General features: G+C 46.0%; 1 protein-coding gene across 1 annotated transcript in view; it reads left to right on the top strand.

Moving 5' to 3' along the window:
- The window catches only part of LOC133140228 (retinoic acid receptor RXR-alpha-B-like), a 48,616-nt gene extending 29,829 nt beyond the window's left edge, over positions 1 to 18,787 (top strand). Inside the window, exons 3-11 of the mRNA XM_061259925.1 lie at positions 3,024 to 3,229; positions 8,117 to 8,267; positions 8,475 to 8,654; positions 9,576 to 9,745; positions 13,510 to 13,639; positions 15,599 to 15,731; positions 16,410 to 16,501; positions 17,345 to 17,450; positions 17,995 to 18,787. Of these exons, the coding sequence (XP_061115909.1) occupies positions 3,024 to 3,229; positions 8,117 to 8,267; positions 8,475 to 8,654; positions 9,576 to 9,745; positions 13,510 to 13,639; positions 15,599 to 15,731; positions 16,410 to 16,501; positions 17,345 to 17,450; positions 17,995 to 18,142 (1,316 nt within the window). The 3' untranslated portion in view covers positions 18,143 to 18,787. The remainder of the gene's footprint in view (positions 1 to 3,023; positions 3,230 to 8,116; positions 8,268 to 8,474; positions 8,655 to 9,575; positions 9,746 to 13,509; positions 13,640 to 15,598; positions 15,732 to 16,409; positions 16,502 to 17,344; positions 17,451 to 17,994) is intronic.
- Positions 18,788 to 19,658: the final 871 nt, after the last annotated feature.

Here is a 19,658-nt window from a genome sequence, read left to right as displayed (position 1 = left end):
GGGCTTTCTTATGCAGGTCTTTGCTTCAGATTCAGAAGACTTGGTTAAAGCTTTTCACCATCAGCATTGCTCATGAAAGGTGAGGAAATAAACGGAGGAAATGGCCTGTTTCAGTGTCATTTCCTCTCTGCCTGAATCTGTGAATACATTTTCTAAACATTAAAACAGATGTTTTAAAAAAAATTAAACAACATAATTTTTTTTAGCAAATTCCACTCAGAGAGTATTACTGCAGTTAACGCTTGCGGGAATTCAACATTCATACCCCCAGAACAAGGCTGATTTGTAATGCCGTTCCTCTGGAGAAAAAACTACATAACAAAATATGATGAAACCAATTTACTGTCAATGTCCCTGTTTACATGAGCTCAGCCAATGTCACGTGAAAATCTGTGCATGCTCTATGTTGCCAAGATATCCCCTCTTTTCAGTGTTGGTGTTTCAATATGGAGACAAGACACTGTGCCACTCAACTCTGCACTTCCTGTATACCCTCTACCACTATACTCTGCACCTCCTCAATATTCTCTACCACTATACTCTGCACCTCCTCTATATTCTCTACCACTATACTCTGCACCTCCTCTATATTCTCTACCACTATACTCTGCACCTCCTCTATATTCTCTACCACTATACTCTGCACCGCCTCTATATTCTCTACCACTACACTCTGCACCTCCTCTATACCCTCTACCACTATACTCTGCACCTCCTCTATACCCTCTACCACTATACTCTGCACCTCCTCTATACCCTCTACCACTATACTCTACACCTCCTCTATACCCTGTACGACTATACTCTGCACCTCCTCTATATTCTCTTCCACTATACTCTGCATTTCCTCGATATTCTCTCCCACTCTACTCTGCACACGGCTCATGATTGATAAGTAAGGCCCACTGTGTCCTGGCTTTACCGCAGTGGCCCTAACCCTGTCCTGATGTACCCTTCCCAGCTGCATGTCCTCAAAGCAGAAGTGTTGTTCTTGTCTTTAGGGTTTTATTTTGTTTGTTTTTTCTTTCTGTGTGGACTCTGGCTTGAGGCTGGAAGTTGTTTGTTGCCAAGAAGCACATAGTACATTTTGGTCGGTTTACCACTCGGACTTTGTTTTTTGTTGTTATGCGGGCTCTGATGGGTTTTCATGGACTGCCCTCTGAAAGGCGTCTTTTTCAGCCGGTGGCCACTTATTTAGTTACTTCATCACAAATTAACGGGCAGAAATACCACATAAAAGAGGTAAAGGTTGAAACCATTCCAGTTGGAATATCCAGGGGTATACTCTTTCAGTTAAAAGGTGTTTATGTATGTCAAACAGCTTAAAGTCAGGCTTTTGTATGCACACAGTTGGGTGGGGCAGCTTTTCCATTCTGCTTGTTACGCATGGTATGAGGAGTGGTAATACTCTTTTTAAAGGAGGCAAACAGTCCTCCATCCTTTTGTAAATTTTCCACTTATTTCAGAAAAATAGGTGAGGCATTCAGGTGACAACCAGGATACATTTGCCAGGTTTTCTAGCCAATTAAGATATCGTCAGGCTATATCTGGGGAAAGCCTGAGTTATATTGGGGATGAACCTACGGCAGTCCGTTTATGTCAAAACATCTCTCAGATGTTCCCTAGATTTCCACCCCTCTAGACATCTGCTCATGAGGATGGGATCACAGTGTAGAAAGTGCCATAACTAGGACTCAAACCCCTGTCTGCAGAGTATTCATGTATGGGTTGAGGGCCAGCCACACTACCAATTGCACCACAGGGTCTCTGCATAAGGATAATTATAGTGTTTTATTGACACATAGCTATCAACAGTTTTGGCCTCTAGGAACTTCAGTAGTAGTAACCATAGATACCAGTGATTGACCGCTGTGCCTCTGGTAACTTTCCCTGCCCCCCCCCCAGTGAAATGTTAACACAGTCATATTGTTTTGAAATGTAGCTGAGCCTGAGAATGGCTGTGCTTTACATTAGACTTTTCCCCAGCGTGCTGTGAGGCCAAGCGCATGAATGCACACAGACTGACATACACACACACACACACACACACAGACTGACATACACACACACACACACACACAGACTGACATACACACACACACACACACACACAGACTGACATACACACACACACACACACAGACTGACATACACACACACACACACACACACACAGACTGACATACACACACACACACACACACACAGACTGACATACACACACACACACACACAGACTGACATACACACACACACACACACAGACTGACATACACACACACACACACAGACTGACATACACACATCCACACATACTGACTGACATACACTCACACACACACACACACAGACTGACATACACACATACACACATACTGACTGACATACACACACACACACACAGACTGACATACACACACACACACATACAGACTGACATACACACACACACAGACCAGCACACACATTGACACGCACATACACACACACACACACAGACTGACGTACACACACGCTCACGCACACGCTCACACACACAATGACACGCACATACACACATGCTCACACACACAATGACATGCACATACACACATGCTCACACACAATAACACGCACACACACGCACATGCACACACACACGTAGTTTAATTTAAACGCACACACTGTGCTGTGAGCCGCGCATCCACTGTGAGTCTCAGCTCCCACAGCGCTGGTGAGCCCACAGGTGTGGTGAGGTCTTCACCTGCAGCCCCGCCCCTCCTCCTTCCTCTCGTTCGTCCTCATCCTCCCCCTCGGGCCGCCTGTAGCCTCCTGGCTAAGGGACATGACTGGGACCTGGAGCATTGGTGGTTAAAGCCGCGGTGTAGCTACAATAAGATCCACACAGCTGTTGGGCCCTTCAGCAAGGCCCTTAACCCTGCATTGCTCCTGGGGGGATTGCTGCTTAGTCCAATCAACTGCAAATCGCTTTGGATGAAAGCCTCAGCTAAACGTAATTCATATAATTTATCATACGCCCACAGATGCTTCACCCCTCAGCTCGCCCACAGACCTCCGGGGGATGGACATGCCCTCCCTGCAGCCGTCCCTGCTCAGCCCCAACTCCTCGCCGTTCGGCCAGCTGGGCCCCCCCCTCAACGGCCTGGGCTCGCCGTTCTCCATCATCAGCGGCCCCGGGGGGCACCACGGCATACCCGGCATGGGCTACGGCCACTGCGGCAGCCCGCAGGTAAGAGCCCCCCACACGGCCCAAAACCACTCCCCGCTGAAAGGAACACGCTCCAAGCTATGTTTTGAAACAGCTGGTAGGCGGTTGGACAGTTCAGACCAGCCCTCAGCTCAACATGGTTTGACCAGCTCAAGCTATGTTTTCACCAGCTACCAGCTCAGACAAGCTACCAGCACTAGCTGCTTGACCAGCTCATACCCAGCAAGACCAGCTTGGCAATGTTAGCTGACCAGCTCATACCCAGCTAGACCAGGTCATGAACTGCTTGGCCATGCCTGTTGACCAGCTAATACCCAAATAAAACCAACCCTTAAAGCAGTGCACGAACAGTGGCTTAAACCAAACCATAACAAAATGCACCAATGAGTGCAATAATCTAAACCCAAAGAGTTTTTCCTGTCTATGTATGGTTATGATGGATGAGACATTTGCACAGGTTCTGCACATAGTAGCCAGGCATGGTTTCAGGGAAAAACATGTGGTCACAGAGATATTTATAATCATTTGAATAACTGCATTTGTTCTTATGAATTCCACACTGTGCTAAAAACAGCAGGTCATATGTGTATCACATGTAATGCATTTCAGCCACAGTTAGATTATATCATGAATATATCCTGTCTCTTTTATGTGAAGTATGTGTTATGTGTGTTATATTTCATAAGTACATTTGGTGTGTCATTTTTACAATGGGGACACCCAGTTTAGGGATTTGCTCTCCTGGGCGGCCCTGGTGTGGGAATTTGGAGTGGTCTGTGCCACACATGGGGCACACACACAAACACACACACATACTGATACGCACACACTCACACACACACAGACACACACTGATACACACACACACACACTGATACACACACACACACACACGCACACACACACACACATTAATACACACACACACACACACACACTGATACACACACACACTGATACACACACACACGCACACACACACACACACAGACACACACTGACACGCACACACACACACACACACAGACACACACTGATACACACACACACACACACTAATACACACACACACGCACACACACACACACACACACACACACACACACAGACACACACACACGCACACACACACGCACACACACACACACACACACAGACACACACTGATACACACACACACTGATACACACACACACGCACACACACACGCACACACACACACACACACACACACACACTGATACACACTGATACACACACACACACACACACACACACTGATACACACACACACACACAGACACACACACACACTTACACGCACATAGACACGCATACTGACACGCACACGCTCATATAATGCAGTCATATTGTGTTCCGAGCGCCCCACACATTCGCTCCTCTCTGTCGCTCTGTCTGAAAGCCAACAGCAGCTGTAGCAGATTAATCTGGCCTGGAACTAATTTTACTCTCAGAATGACAGTGGAGGAGGACAGAGGAGGAGTCTGACAGCGCGGGCATGACTGGGACATTTTGTAATTAGTTCACCCAGAATCCCACAGTGGAACTCACCGGGCCCTGACAGAAAGGGAAGATCTTTAAACAAATCATATTAATTGCACTCTTAGCGCTCTCTGGCTGACACCATTTGAGAGGGATTAAAATCACTTCCCTCAGCAGTGACTCATAATCTTGGGGTTGCCTTTGATATCAGACTCGGGGAAAAACTTGGTATGAAGGTTTTAGTGGAAATGGAGACAGACCAAGCGAAATAATATTTCACTTATGATGTCATGCGCTCCTTGTGTTGACACAAGCTGACGGTAGCCACCAGGCTATATATATGTCTTTTGTACAGGGACCATCTCAGCACAGAGTGAGGAAGTGAGCCTGCCTGCTGGGAGTACTGCGGAATTATGCAAGGTCTCCTGTGGATAATAAAGCCAAAATTTACTGGCTGGCTGAGAAACCGCCAGTTTTTGTGTGTGTGTGCGTGAGTCTTTGAATGTGCGTGTGTGTGTGTGTGTGTGTGTGTGTGTATGAGAGAGAGAGAGAGAGAGAGAAGGGTAGGGGGAGAGCATGAGGGAGGGAGAGAGTGAGAGCAAGAGAGAGGAGGTGGGAAGAGAGAGAATGTGTGAAATATGTGAACATATGCTTGCTTACAAATATGTGCATTTGTGTCTGAGCAACAATGGGCCAGATGCACTAAGCTGAGGATTTCAGGCAGACATATGGTGCATTTTGCCCAGGAAACAGACCTCGTATGTATCAAGCTGGCTCACAGGCCTGGAACCGCAATATGCGTGTGATCTACTCGAGTCATCACCAGATGCCCTTATGTCCTTAATGCATATGCATTGAAGGGTGGATCACGCAAATAAAGGGCGGAGATATTATAAGTGTGGTTGCTTTCCGTTGAATTTACTAAAGTTCAAGCAATTAATGAGGGTCAAATTGTGCCTGAAATTTCTGTGCCTCTATAGAGCAGGCGTGAACTGAGGCACAAGAATACAGAATATTAATGAATGATTGCAGCCAATCAATAATTTAGGCTGGGTGTTTGTCTCGGAAAATATTTACTCAATAATTTATTAAATTAAATTAATCAATATCTCATGCAAAGCAGTGGGAAGTGACTGAAATGACTCAACTGCTCAACTGTAGTGACAGTATGTGAAGTGTTAAAAAAATCAGTGTTGCCGCTAGTAAAAAAATATGAATAGGCTAAATGCAATGATATGCTACTTTCAATCACTTTTGTCCATCGCAGAAAGAGCGTGTCCGTCCTTGGACAAAACCACGAGCAAGTAAATATGAACAAACACAATTCTAACACCATGACAATGAAAACCTCAAATATTATATTCACAATCAAATTAGAAACCGAAATCATGTGCACACCTTAAGAGTATCAGTTAAAATATAAATATTGGAAAGGGAAAAAAGGTAGCGTGATTGCTAGCAGGGCCCTGAAACTTCACCTGCCATCCCCAGGACCTTGCCCACACAGACGTGACATTCTGAGGCGAAACCACACTCACACCCTAAGTAAGCAGTCAACTGAATGAAGGAGAAGCAAATAACAACACACATTGATAAATAACAATGCAAGGAAGCATATATTAAAATAATGGACACATGGAAAAACACAAGAAACAATGAGACACACCTTCCTGGCTTTTGATTGGCTCCCTCAGAGAGTGGTCCTACAGCTTAAAGTGAAATCTCAGCTCTATAACACTCGCGGTCAGCTGACGGTAAGCTGGTGTTTAATTGTTGCCCCCTTTATCTCTTGACTTATTATCCCTGACAGAGTGCTTGAGCCCTGACCCCCGAGAAGTGACCCACGACCCCAAACTGCTACAGGGCTGCTGCATACTTTATTATTCAACTGAATGAGCTTAGCAGGTCTTTGCTGCGTGGGGTGGGGCGTGGTTTGGTGGCCCAGACAGTTTGGTAAAATGAAACAGGTCCCTTACAATCCTGCTGTACCCTCCAGAGAGCAGTGGTGAACATCCCACACTTCCTGCATTCAGACAGCCTGACATAATCCTTAATTCCACAATGTCTTCGTCTTTTACCAGGACAGGGTCATATTTACATGTTTACTTGAGGGAATGTTTACTTGAGGGAGTGAGTGAGTTTCATCTGCGAGTGGATGAGGGGATGAGTGGACGAAAGGCAGAAATACACCCTGGACAACTCACTAATCCATCGCAGGGCACACACACCATTCACTCATTCACCACACACTCATACTTAGGGGCAATTTAGACTCTCCAATTAACCTAACTCGCATATCTTTGGACTGTGGGAGGCATACTTACACAGGTATGGAGAAACCCACTACACCACCATGCCACCATTCACACATTCTGACATCCAAATGACTGGATGTCAGATTGCAAAATGAACACATTTCACTCTGTGCTTTTGGAGGGCACTATTGTTTTTCTTCACCAATGTGAGTGCGTAATCATGACTGTAGGCCTATCACATTGTCACTTGTACTGGCATGGGTGGGATTTGACCTGGATTTTACAACTGAAATTGGAAGAACTGCTTTTAAAGCATTTGTCCTACACATACATTTCAGCAGGCACTTAAACTTGACGCCTTGGGGTCCATTTAAGGCCTTAGTGGCTAATCTGATGATTGACGAAACTTTATGCAAGTGCTTTGTATAATTTAACTGTACAAATTGTATTAGTATTTTTGTAATGTGGTAATGTGTATAAACCTTTCTATATTGTATTACACTCAGTGACCAGTACACCAGCTTGTTAATGCAAAGATGTCATTGACTGTGGAATGATTGTTGGTGCCAGACAGGTTGGTTTGAGTATCTCAGAGACTGCTGATCTCCTGGGATTTTCACGCACCACAGTTTGCAGAGAATGGTGCAAAAAACAAAAAACAAAAACTTCCAGTGAGCAGCAGTTCTGCAGACAAAAACTCCTCGTTAATGAGAGACATCAGAGGAAAAGCCAGACAGGTCAAAACTGACAGGAAGGTGACAGTTACACAAATAACCACACATAACAACAGTGGTATGCACAAGAGCATCTCTGAACACAGAACGTGTCAAGTGGATAAGTGGAAGTAAAAAAAAGTCAGTTTTCACTGAGTGTACGTTACGGTGGGATCATTTTCGCACATGTATGCTTTTCTTCAGGCACTTGTATATATAAGGTCTCTGTATAATAGTTGTATGAACTTGTATGTTCTGCAGGGCTCCCCTGCAAAAGAGAGACCCTTGATCTCAGGAGAACACTCTGCTTAAATAAAGGTTAAATAAATTGCACCCAGGGTGTAACCCAACCCCGCCTCCCCCCAGATCCCAGTATTTACCAGACTGAATCGTCTCCTGCCCCCTCCCCCCCCCCCCCCCTTCTCTCTGTGCTCCAGCTCAGCTCCCCGATGAACTCCGTGAGCAGCTCAGAGGACATCAAGCCTCCCCTGGGCCTGAACGGGATGATGAAGATCCCTGCCCCGCCCTCCAGCTGCCCCCTCTCCCTCACCAAACACATCTGTGCCATCTGCGGCGACCGCTCGTCAGGTGGGTGTCCAAAAACTGGGCCCCAAGCTCCACCTTAACTACCAGCACTGTGTGTGTGCATGTGTATGTTTGTGCACCTGCCTGCAGGTACCCATCGTTTAGTCTATCTAGGTAATACTTGTTCAGCCTGTGCGTCTAATGTAACACTTTTGCGAGTGTGTGCAGGTATGAATGCGCAGGTGAACAGTGTTGTGTGCACGCGTGCAGGTAAACACTACGGGGTGTACAGTTGTGAAGGCTGTAAGGGCTTCTTTAAGAGGACGGTGAGGAAGGACCTGAGCTACACGTGCAGGGACAGTAAGGTCTGTCTGATCGACAAGCGCCAGAGGAACCGCTGCCAGTACTGCCGCTACCAGAAGTGTCTGGCCATGGGCATGAAGAGAGAAGGTACAACCCACCGCTCACTGAGGACACAGCCCCGTCACACACACACACTCTTACAGTCTGCACCTGTTCAGCGCACTGCTGTATAAGGCCATAGCTTATAGAAAGTGACTGCTCAAGTTATTAAGCTGGATAAGTGATTTCTTAATTTTTTGAAATCATTTTAAGAACTCAAGAAAAGTTCTACAATTTTCATGAAGTACATGTGGTCCTGCTCTGGAGCTCCCGGTATAAAGAAAAAATTCCAATGAAAGATACGTTTCGTAATATTTAAAACTAACTCAAATGTCTGTAATGCAGTGTGTAAAACAGATCACGCTTAGGGGCATGCTTGTTTTTGTAGCACATCTATGAGGTTTTCCATTACTGCTAGCATTAAGCTAGTAGTTGAGCAGCAGTTAAACTAACTGTATATCTTTGTCATTAGTATTCATGCAGAATACGGATAATTAGAGCTAGTGTTCAACAATAACCGTCCCAGTCAGGCCCCATAGCCAGCCTTCATTGGTTTAGGCAGTGTTTTCGCACTGAAATTCTGAGAGTAAGCAAAAGGAAGTTTGAGTGAGAATGGAGAGATGTTTGCGAGAAGGCAGGATTAATTAGAACCGTTGAATGTGCACTCCAAGTGAGAGAACAGCGATTTTTGATTTTTTGAGACCGTTTTGTGCGAGAGCACAGAGTAAATTTGAGGGTGCGCATTCATTTTATTTTTGCAGGAGAGAAACGTAAGTCTGTATGAGAGCTGAAGGAATAGTGCTCTCACATCAAGTTACCCTGCTTTTGACTTTTGGCAATAGAATAACACCATTTGGTGTAGTGCCAGAATGAGTTTGGTTAACCACGGTGGTTCAGGAGAAGCGGTCTCGTTAACCGCAGCGGTGCAGGAGAAGCCGTAGTGACCGGAACTAGTCTTGTTAACCGCAGCGGTGCAGGAGGAGAGGCAGCGGGGGAAGGACCGGGGCGATGGCGAGGTGGACTCCAGCTGCAGCGTTAACGAGGACATGCCGGTGGAGAAGATCCTGGAGGCCGAGCTCGCCATGGAACCCAAGACAGAGACCTACACCGAGGGCAACCTGGGGGCCCCTCCCAGCTCAGTGAGTCCCCAGTGCCCTGCCCACGCCCTACCCTCCTGCCCTGCCCCTAACCTCCTGCCCACGCCCTAACCTCCTGCCCTGCCCCTAACCTCCTGCCCATGCCCTAACCTCCTGCCCTGCCCCTAACCTCCTGCCCTGCCCCTTTTCTCCTGCCCATGCCCTAACCTCCTGCCCTGCCCCTAACCTCCTGCCCATGCCCTACCCTCCTGCCCTGCCCCTAACCTCCTGCCCTGCCCCTAACCTCCTGCCACGCCTTAACCTCCTGCCCATGCCCTAACCTCCTGCCCTGCCCCTAACCTCCTGCCCACGCCCTACCCTCCTGCCCTGCCCCTACCCTCCTGCCCTGCCCCTAACCTCCTGCCCACGCCCTACCCTCCTGCCCTGCCCCTAACCTCCTGCCCATGCCCTAACCTCCTGCCCTGCCCCTATCCTCCTGGCCACGCCCTACCCTCCTACCCTGCCCCGAACCTCCTGCCCTGCACCTAACTTTCTGCCCTGCCCCTACCCTCCTGCCCTGCCCCTAACCTCCTGCCCACGCCCTACCCTCCTGCCCTGCCCTTAACCTCCTGCCCACACCTTAACCTCCTGCCCTGCCCCTAACCTCCTGCCCACGCCCTACCCTCCTGCCCACGCCCTACCCTCCTGCCCTGGCCCTAACCTCCTGCCCACGCCCTAGCCTCCTGCCCTGCCCCTAACCTCCTGCCCTGCCCCTAACCTCCTGCCCACGCCTTAACCTCCTGCCCACATCCTACCCTCCTGCCCTGCCCCTGCATGTGACTGTGTGTCCATGCGATGCATGTGGAACGATGCTCTGTACTTCAGAGGGTGCATCCGATGTGGACTGTGTTTATATAGTGCTTTTATCCAAAGCGCTTTACAATTAATGCCTCTAATTCACCCATTCACACGCACAGTGGTTAGGTGTCTTGCTCTGGGACACTTCAGGGTATCACAGCAGGGTATCAAACCAGCAACCTTCCAACTGCCAGGCAACCGCTCTTACCTCCTGAGCTAGTGTCCAAATGAGCAGTATGGCAGATTCAGTAGCATATCCACGCCGTACGCAGATGTGGGGTGATGCTCTGCACCGCTTGTTCATGTGGATGCAGAGAGGAGATCCCAGAAGAGCTGAAAGAGACAGGGGGAGAGAGATACTTGGCATTTATTTTTTTGTTTTGCTTTTGCAGGGAGTGGGAGGGGAGACGTGAAGGCAGAAGAAGTAGTGGTGTGTGACGTACATCATGTGTACTTCAACGTACTTAAGCTTTAATTATATCAAGCTAAATTAGTTTTCAAGTGTTGTGATTTTGTCCGTTGTAAATGCAGTGCACTTACACTTGCATTTTTGCAGCACGTAAAATGTTTCGCCTCAAGTGCTGTCTTTGAGCACAGAGAGGAGGGGGAGGTAGTGAATAAAAGCACCAAACTAAAGACGGGAGCGAGGGAGTGAGGGAAATGGGTGCTGGGGCTTCAAGGATGTGTTTGTAAAGAGTGAAAAGCCCTGGATTGGCCAGCGTAGAGAAGATTATGTGAGTAAATGTAGGTTATTTGTATGCTAACGGAAATGTATGTGGTGAGAGCATCCCAGCTGCCTGCCTCAACACAAAGGCCTGAAGGGGGAATCGATTAATTTGAGCGCCAATCTCTGCGGTTGCTAGTTTTGTGAATTTACAAGCTTATATATACATTTACAATTTACTATTTCAGGTAATTCTGTCCAAGATTCTTTCCACAACAATATCGAAAACAGCAAATAGTGTAAATAACTAGGACAACTAGTGCCCTGTACTTTGTACCAGAATGATCAGGTCCACCCACTGTATGAGCAATTGAAATAAGAGCTTAAGTGCCTAGGTTAATGTGATGCCTGACACCAATTGACCCCACACAAAGGACACACTTACAGTAAACATTACTGTGGAAGTAACAAAAGGGGCTTAAGTATCATAGGTAAATGAAGAAAGGAATGCAATTCCTTTCCGGTTAGTCATTTATGTGCACCATAGAGATGTGAACTCCCTCTCGCCATCTGCTGAGCGACTGTGTGCATAAGTGTATTTTATCATTATGGTGGTGGGAGAAGTAGTGCTGTTATTGTTGGTGAGAATTGCAGGTGGCTCTGTTGAAGTAGATATAGTGAGGGTGAGTTTCGGTTTGGTGGTGTGTCCCATTGTGGCGTGTGTTTTTCTCTGCACTGCAATCAGACACAGAGACGGGGCTGGCTGCTGCAAAGACCGCATCCTCACTAAATGGGGCCAGTTTGCCCTGTTTTTACAAAGCCTACTATTTCACGTCGCAATCTAGAACAGGAGCTAAAAATCAATGGTAACAGGCTGCAGTCAAACAGGAAACAGAGAAAACTCTCTGTCTCTGTCTCTGCCCACCCTCCCTCCCTTTCCTTAGCCAAAGCAGTGAAAAAGAACGTACAGAAACCAAATCATAAAATGATACCTACAATACTAATGCCAGTAGATGGACTTAACAATTACAATATTATAGGGAAAATGTGTAATCCCCAGCATTATTTTGGGCGCCCCAAAAAGGTTGGGCAGCTTGTATTACACGTTAGAAATCTGAGACATCTGGGACAAAAAGATTAGTGGGAAGACGTTTTCAGATTAATTCCTTACTGTACGAGCAAGTGGGGCTGTTACACCGTCCTGCATTTGACAGTGTGAGCACAGCCTGTGTAGGCAGCTCTGCTTACTGAGTCTGCACCTGGTCACGGTACTGCTCCCAGTTCCATGGTCAAGTAATCTTCCACACTGTGTTTACTTGGGTGATATGTCTGGATTTTTTGTCGGAGGGCAAATTTGGCGGGGAAAGTTGGAGTGTTCTCATACTTGTGCTGTTCCGTGACACCTTTTGAGCAGGTCAGAGACATGTGCAAGTGCTGTTTAGAGTCAGTGGGATGGCATATTGCTGTCGGGGCATTGTCACTCTGTAAGGCACTGCATCTAACCGGGTCTCTCACAACATTTCGCTACATAATGCAGCATCGTCGCTGCGTAATGCAATTTGCAGTCATTGCATCAGTTGAGTACACTTGGGCAAAGGCACCCAGCTGACCGCAGAATTTGCTCTCGCATGATGAGGCTGGGTTAGGCGAGTTCAGTGAAGGATTCATCAGCAGCTTCTGCTTACCATTCAGAACAGTTGGCTGTCTCCCTGGAGATGTTGGTTATACTGTCCTTACTGTGGGAGCTGACGGAGTGAATAAGCTTCCCCGTCTTAGACTAATCTTCTCTGGGGAGCTTCATTTGAAGTTCTGATCCTTGGAAGATTTCAGCAATGCGGTGTGAATCCAGGAGTGAGTGGAACTGAGTTCACCCTGAATACCAATGAGCTATTCCACCCTATCGGAATGTAGTGTCCAACTGTTCTCCGCCCAATCGGAATATAGTGTCCAGCTCTTCTCCGCCCAATCGGAATATAGTGTCCAGCTCTTCTCCGCCCAATCGGAATATAGTGTCCAGCTCTTCTCCGCCCAATCGGAATGCAGCCTCAAACGCAGATTCACTATCTAGGCCACCCAATCAGAATACAATTTCCAACTCTTATTTCACCCAGTCACAATACAGCAATACAGATTCTACTCCATTGCAGTTTAAATTGTACCATAGCTAACTAATGCCAGCTATGTCTGACCAGTAAATAGCCCCAGTAGTTTCCTAGACTATGGCAAATCAAGAGCCCTGTTTCCAGTTGTGTGCTCACTGTGACGTCACTATCCTGTGTGACCTCATCGCTCTGTGTCTCCGCAGCCTAATGACCCCGTTACCAACATTTGCCAAGCGGCCGACAAGCAGCTGTTCACCCTGGTGGAGTGGGCCAAGAGAGTGCCGCACTTTTCACAGCTACTGCTGGACGATCAGGTTATCCTGCTACGAGCAGGTACCGGAGATTTACTCGTACTCTCTCTCTCTCACACACACACACACACACACTCATGCAATGCACACACATATACACAGTCATACACATGTACATTTGGTCAGGTTAAGCTCAGCCTCACAATATACTGTATTTCTGACTCCTTTAACCGTATCCACTTTGCCCCCTTGCGGTTGAGTTGTTGATTTCCAAAATTATTGTTGCATTCATATTTATAGGATACAAAAAACAGTGACATAATACAACCGTAAAACAGGCAGATTGTTAACAAGACTCTCTGCTAGCAAGACCAGCAGTTTAGATTCTTATCAGCCTCTTATTTGAAAAGCAGGACAATAAAACTCCAGCCTTGCCACACTCACGGTTTACAACCCTCACCTTGTCACAGACTCAGACAATAAAAGGCATATTCTAATAATCCTTGATACCATTTCTCTACGTCAAAAAGGTATGTTCCAATGTAAGAAGAAATATATACAATTCAGAAGTTGCATGAATAAACACATTGGCTCAGATTTATGTACCTGAAGTTCGCAGGACAAAATGCATCTTGATGAGAGTGTGTTGGTATGGTCGCTGCCTACCTGAAAGGTCTTATTTACAAAGGCAACAGCTCATTACGCAATCAGCGAATGGGGCTGCCTAAGAACTGCATTTTGCAAAAGAGGCATATCTTAAACAGTGCAGTTTAAACACATGTTTAGTGCATTGAATATCTTCACTGAATGTGCCTATATACTACGCTACATTTGCAAAGCAGAAAGAATATACAGACTTGTTGTACTTGCTCAGGGGGCTCTAGTTAACCTAATTTTGAAATAAAGTTCCATTTTAAATGTGATGCAGGTCAGTGAGAAAGCATTAGGGTGAGTAATCCTTTTTGGACACTTCGGGCATGCTTTATAAGAACATACTCTCATATATGTGAAGGTTAATTCGCTTTACATTTTATATCACAAAATTTGGTTTAATAGAACAATAAGCTTTTCTGATGATTCATTCGTCTGGACAAAAATATATGCAGATGTTTTGTACTTGAGGACATCTGGGTGCAGTTTTTGGAAAACACATGTGGAAATTCAATGCCTGTCAATATCTTTACCAAATTATGTACACAAGTTCACATCAAGTTTGTGGACACATATAAAGTAGTTACAGGTTGGTCCTTGACTTAGAAATTGAGATATTCAGCACTAAACTATAAAAACATAATTTTAGTGTGTCTTTTGTGTACACTGTATGTACATGCTCTGACATAAATTTGTTCTGTTTCTGAATGGTAGCACCTCTTATTATCTGATTTAAGTCTTCAACCATGAGCAATAAATAGTTTTTGGGATATTGACACTTTTATAGGACTACATGTGGCCACATGGAACAGAACACCAGTGCTAGCTTGTGCTCTTATGTTTAAAAATGTTAAAACTATATTTATACTCTGGCATACAGATTAAGAAAGCCAAGGTATTGTTCTACAAAATTAAGATGAAAGCCTAAAACAGCGATATTGATTTATGTGAAATTGGCCAGCACGACTTCCAACTGATTATGATAGAACAGGTCACATATGTTAAGAATGACTTAGCATATCTTCAGTGCGAAGCAAAGTTATTTACTGTTTTCAAAACTGATTTATTTTACTCTTAATTAAGACAGCAGGCATGGAAACGTGGGCTTGCATGTCTGGTGTCTTACTAAACACTTTCCTTTTGTGTTTATTTGTGGGAATGATAGTGGTTCCCTTTTGTAGTTTTCTGTGGCTTATAGAAGCTGTGTGTTGTCTTTCAGATTCTCAGCATTTCTTACCTTACCTGCTTTGTTGCCTCTCCTTAGATGGACCTCTTACACAGACTCTATGTTGCCTTGGTAACACAGGCTCTCCTACCATGCTCTCATGTTGTGCGACATAGTGTTGATGAACAGCGTGGAAACCTTCCCTCCTTTCTCTCCGTCTCCCAGGGTGGAACGAGCTCCTCATCGCGTCGTTCTCGCACCGCTCGATAACGGTGAAGGACGGTATTCTGCTCGCCACCGGCCTCCACGTCCACCGGAACAGCGCCCACAGTGCGGGGGTGGGAGCCATTTTCGACAGGTCAGTATCTGCCCTCCGCCCCACCCTCAGGACCGGACGCGTTCTTCACCTTGGGCCTTCACCATGGTTATATTTGTGGAGTCATTGTTGACGGTGATAGAAAGACTTGTGGTCTTCCCAGAAGGCATTGCTTCAGTCATCTGACCACTTGAGCTCCCTTTCCCTGAATCCTACAGATTTAATGGCAGGGCTTAACATATCATACATACATCTTGAGCAACACCACAGATGTAGAAGGTAACTACAGTGCCACACAGGGCCTCCATTTGCAGGTAGGCTGCTAATGATTATGTAACTCATGGCAGTATGTCCAAACATTGCTGAGGTACAAAATGTTACACAGTATCAGACAGTCATTAGACCAGGGGTACACCGCCCAGGGGTCTGCGTGCTGTTTTTTGTTCCAACCAATTGCCTTTAATTTGCTGACAGCTGGAAACATTACCCTGGTTTAAGCCTGTACCTGAGCACAGTAAAATCATTAGGATACACTTGCAGTCTGCAGCTGTAGCTGGCACTCGATAAGATATGATTGAGTTAATTATATCATTAAGACCAGAAGTTGCCACAGAATCCTGGAACAGATCGCCCCTTGTTGTGCACCCCTGCATTGTGCAATAATGAAATGCTGATGTGTTGGTAATGTTGTGCTTTCCTGTGTTGGTTGCACCGGGGCAGAGTCCTAACAGAGCTTGTGTCAAAGATGCGAGACATGCAGATGGACAAGACAGAGCTTGGGTGTCTACGAGCCATCGTCCTCTTCAACCCAGGCATGTACTCCTCATCCTCACTGAGAGGGGGAGAGAGAGCGAGAGAACAAGGGAATGTGAGAGCGGGAGAGAATGAGATAGAATGAGAGAGAAGGAGAAATTCAGATTTTATCAGAATCAAGGTCTGTGAGTTTCTTTCAATCACATGTAGAAAGACATGTCACTCATTGTTGTGCTGTTGAGTAATTGGTGGTATGTAGATCAAACAAGATTACAAATGCATTCCGTGAGTATAACTTGCTTTTTTCATTTTGTGTGTTCAGATTAAACACCCCGTTAGCTTCATTGGTTGACATGCTCACTGCAGCAACCGGCCACATCCTTCAATACTAGCTAATGGTTTACTGATAAGAGCAGCATCCGTGCTAACCAAGCTAAGCCAGCGTTTCAGAAACTACGGCCAGCTTTGGAGAGGTCTGACCAGGCCAGTCTGAGAACCAGGCCAGAAAGTTAGAAAAGTCCATCCAGGTCAGGGTATGTGGAACAGGCCAGCCCCGGAGAGGTCTAGTCAGGCTACTGCTTTCCAAAAAACCTCAATGTTGGAGAGATCCACCCCGCCACCCCCTCCACTCACTCTCTTCCTCTCTCGCTCTCTCTCTCTCTCTCTCACCTGAACCCTGCCATAGGGTCATCATCAGGAGTTTGTGTCGTGTATTTGGGTAATGTTATAAGTAAGTGATGTAATCAGTACTGTCATATGCAGGTAACATTGTATATTGTACAGTATTCAGTAAAAGTTGGTACACTGCAATAGTTATTCCAGTCACGGTTAAACTACCAGTCATGGTGGCATGGTTTTCCGATAGATACGGGTAAGCTCCCTCTCTCTCTTCCTCTCTCCAGACTCAAAAGGCTTGTCAAACCCCGGTGAGGTGGAGGCACTGAGGGAACGGGTGTATGCTTCACTGGAGGCCTACTGCAAACACAAATACCCCCAACAGCCTGGAAGGTGAGTCGTCATCTGCAGAGCCCGGATCAGCCACTCACGGTCCTTTTCCACCATAGCTTTACCTGGGAGTCAGTCTGGCCAATCAGTAGCACTCATTACCCGGGAGAAAAGAAGACCAGGTGGGATTTGGTTGGTGATCCCTGCTGCAGAGTATCCCTGTCTCTGTAGTCTCTCAGCTGGCTTTCAGTCTGTCTGTAGCATCGATCTCTGTGGATTCTCTCCAGAGAGTATGTCAGTCTCTGCAGAATATTTATGTCAGTCTGCTGAGTATCCCGGTGCTTATGGAGTCTGTTTAGAAAGTCTGTCTATCTCTGTCATCCATCTCTGTAGATGATCTTTGGTTCTATAGGCTACAGAGAGAGTCTATAGTATTTTTCTCTGTAGTGTCTTTGTTTTTCTGTGTTATCGTTACTCATCAGTCTGTTTCCCATTTAATTCCTGAGGGCTTCGGGGTGAATTACGTTTTGTGAACTCATATTTAAGTTGACGGTCAGAGGTCTCACTGTCCCCCTTTTTTGTCTTCCTTGTGACACGTTGGGAGCAGATTTGCCAAATTATTGCTACGTTTACCAGCTCTGCGGTCCATTGGCCTGAAGTGCCTGGAACACCTGTTCTTCTTCAAGCTGATAGGAGACACGCCAATAGACACCTTCCTCATGGAAATGCTGGAAGCGCCACACCAAATGACCTAAGTATGAGGGGGGCCTAACTTGAAGACCCTCCACTTCGCGAGAGGCTGATGGCATCACACCGACAGTGACAATCAAAGCTGGACCTCCATCATCAGTTCCTCACACAATTCTCTGGGCCTGTTTTCTATGGTGTGTGTGTCTATGGATGCACGTGAATGAATGTATGTCTATGTGCATGTATACACAACCGTTCAAAGGTTTGGGGTCACCTTGTCTTTTTCAAAATGTATAAAAATACCCTTCAATAAAAAGCTGAGAATCTGCGCTTTGACCACGTATTAATTGTTTGATTACAAACGAAGAAAAGAAAATATTAAATCAGAAAAAGCAGAAAACAACAAGGTGACCCCAAACTTTTGAATGGGAATGTCTGTATATATACTCAGTCAGCACTTTATTAGGGATGTATTAGACTTATTTTTTAGACTTAGTCTTCTGCTGCTGTAGCCTATCCATTTAGAGGTTTGACAGGTTGTGTATTCAGAGATGCTTTTCTGCATACCACTGTTGTAATGCCTAGTTATTTGCATTACTGTCACCTTCCTGTCAGCTTCGACCAGTCTGGCCATTCTCCTCTGACCTCTCTCATTAACAGCATGTTTCTATCTGCAGAACTGCTGCTCACTGGATGTCTTTTCGCACCATTCTCTGCAAACTCTAGAGCAGGGGTCGGCAACCCTGGTCCTGGAGAGCCGCAGGGTGTGCTGGTTTTTGTTTTCGCCTTAATACCAGCAACTGATTCATACCCAAGAAACCAGGTGAGGCGAGTTAACTGTGTAATCCACTGCTTTAATCGATCAATTAAGTGCTGAGCAACGACAAAAGCCAGCACACCCTGCGGCTCTCCAGGACCAGGGTTGCCGACCCCTGCTCTAGAGACTGTTATGTGTGAAAATCCCCGGAGATCAGCAGTTTCTGAGATACTCAAACCACCCTGTCTGGCACCAGCAACCATTCCAAGGTCAAAGTCACTTAGATCATGTTTCTTCCCCATTCTGTCATTTGGTCACAGCTGAACCTCTTGACCACATCGGTATGCTTTCATGCATTTATTTGCCGCCACATGATTGGCTGACTAAATATTTACATTAACAAGCTGGTGTACAGGTCTACCTAATAAAGTGCTTGCTGAGTGTATATAAATATATTTTTTGTGAAAGAAGAAGCTGGATTCCATCAAATCACTTTTGCAGATTCTGAATGATAAAATGCATACCTTTATTTTCAAACGTAGTTGACCATAGGATATTATGTGACAATCACAATTCTGCAGGGAGCCTCTCCGTTTCTCTCTTTTTGTCGCTCGCTCTCTCTAACTCTAAATCCATTACCCTCATTCGGGCAGGGAGCCCCCCCCTGCATTATTTTTACCTGACTTAGGCCCGGTGTAAGTTATTTACCAGATGATGCTAAAATTGCATATTTAAGTATGCATTATAGCGCAAAATGATTTCACAGTCAGAAGCACAGATAGTGTGGTTAGTGATACCCCTCAGGGTGGTTAGAGGGAGAGGGA

Source organism: Conger conger, chromosome 11, assembly GCF_963514075.1.
Source record: "Conger conger chromosome 11, fConCon1.1, whole genome shotgun sequence".
NCBI classification, from domain to species: domain Eukaryota; kingdom Metazoa; phylum Chordata; class Actinopteri; order Anguilliformes; family Congridae; genus Conger; species Conger conger.
Note: the sequence above shows the minus strand (reverse complement) of the source record. Positions and strands in the feature narration are given on the sequence as shown.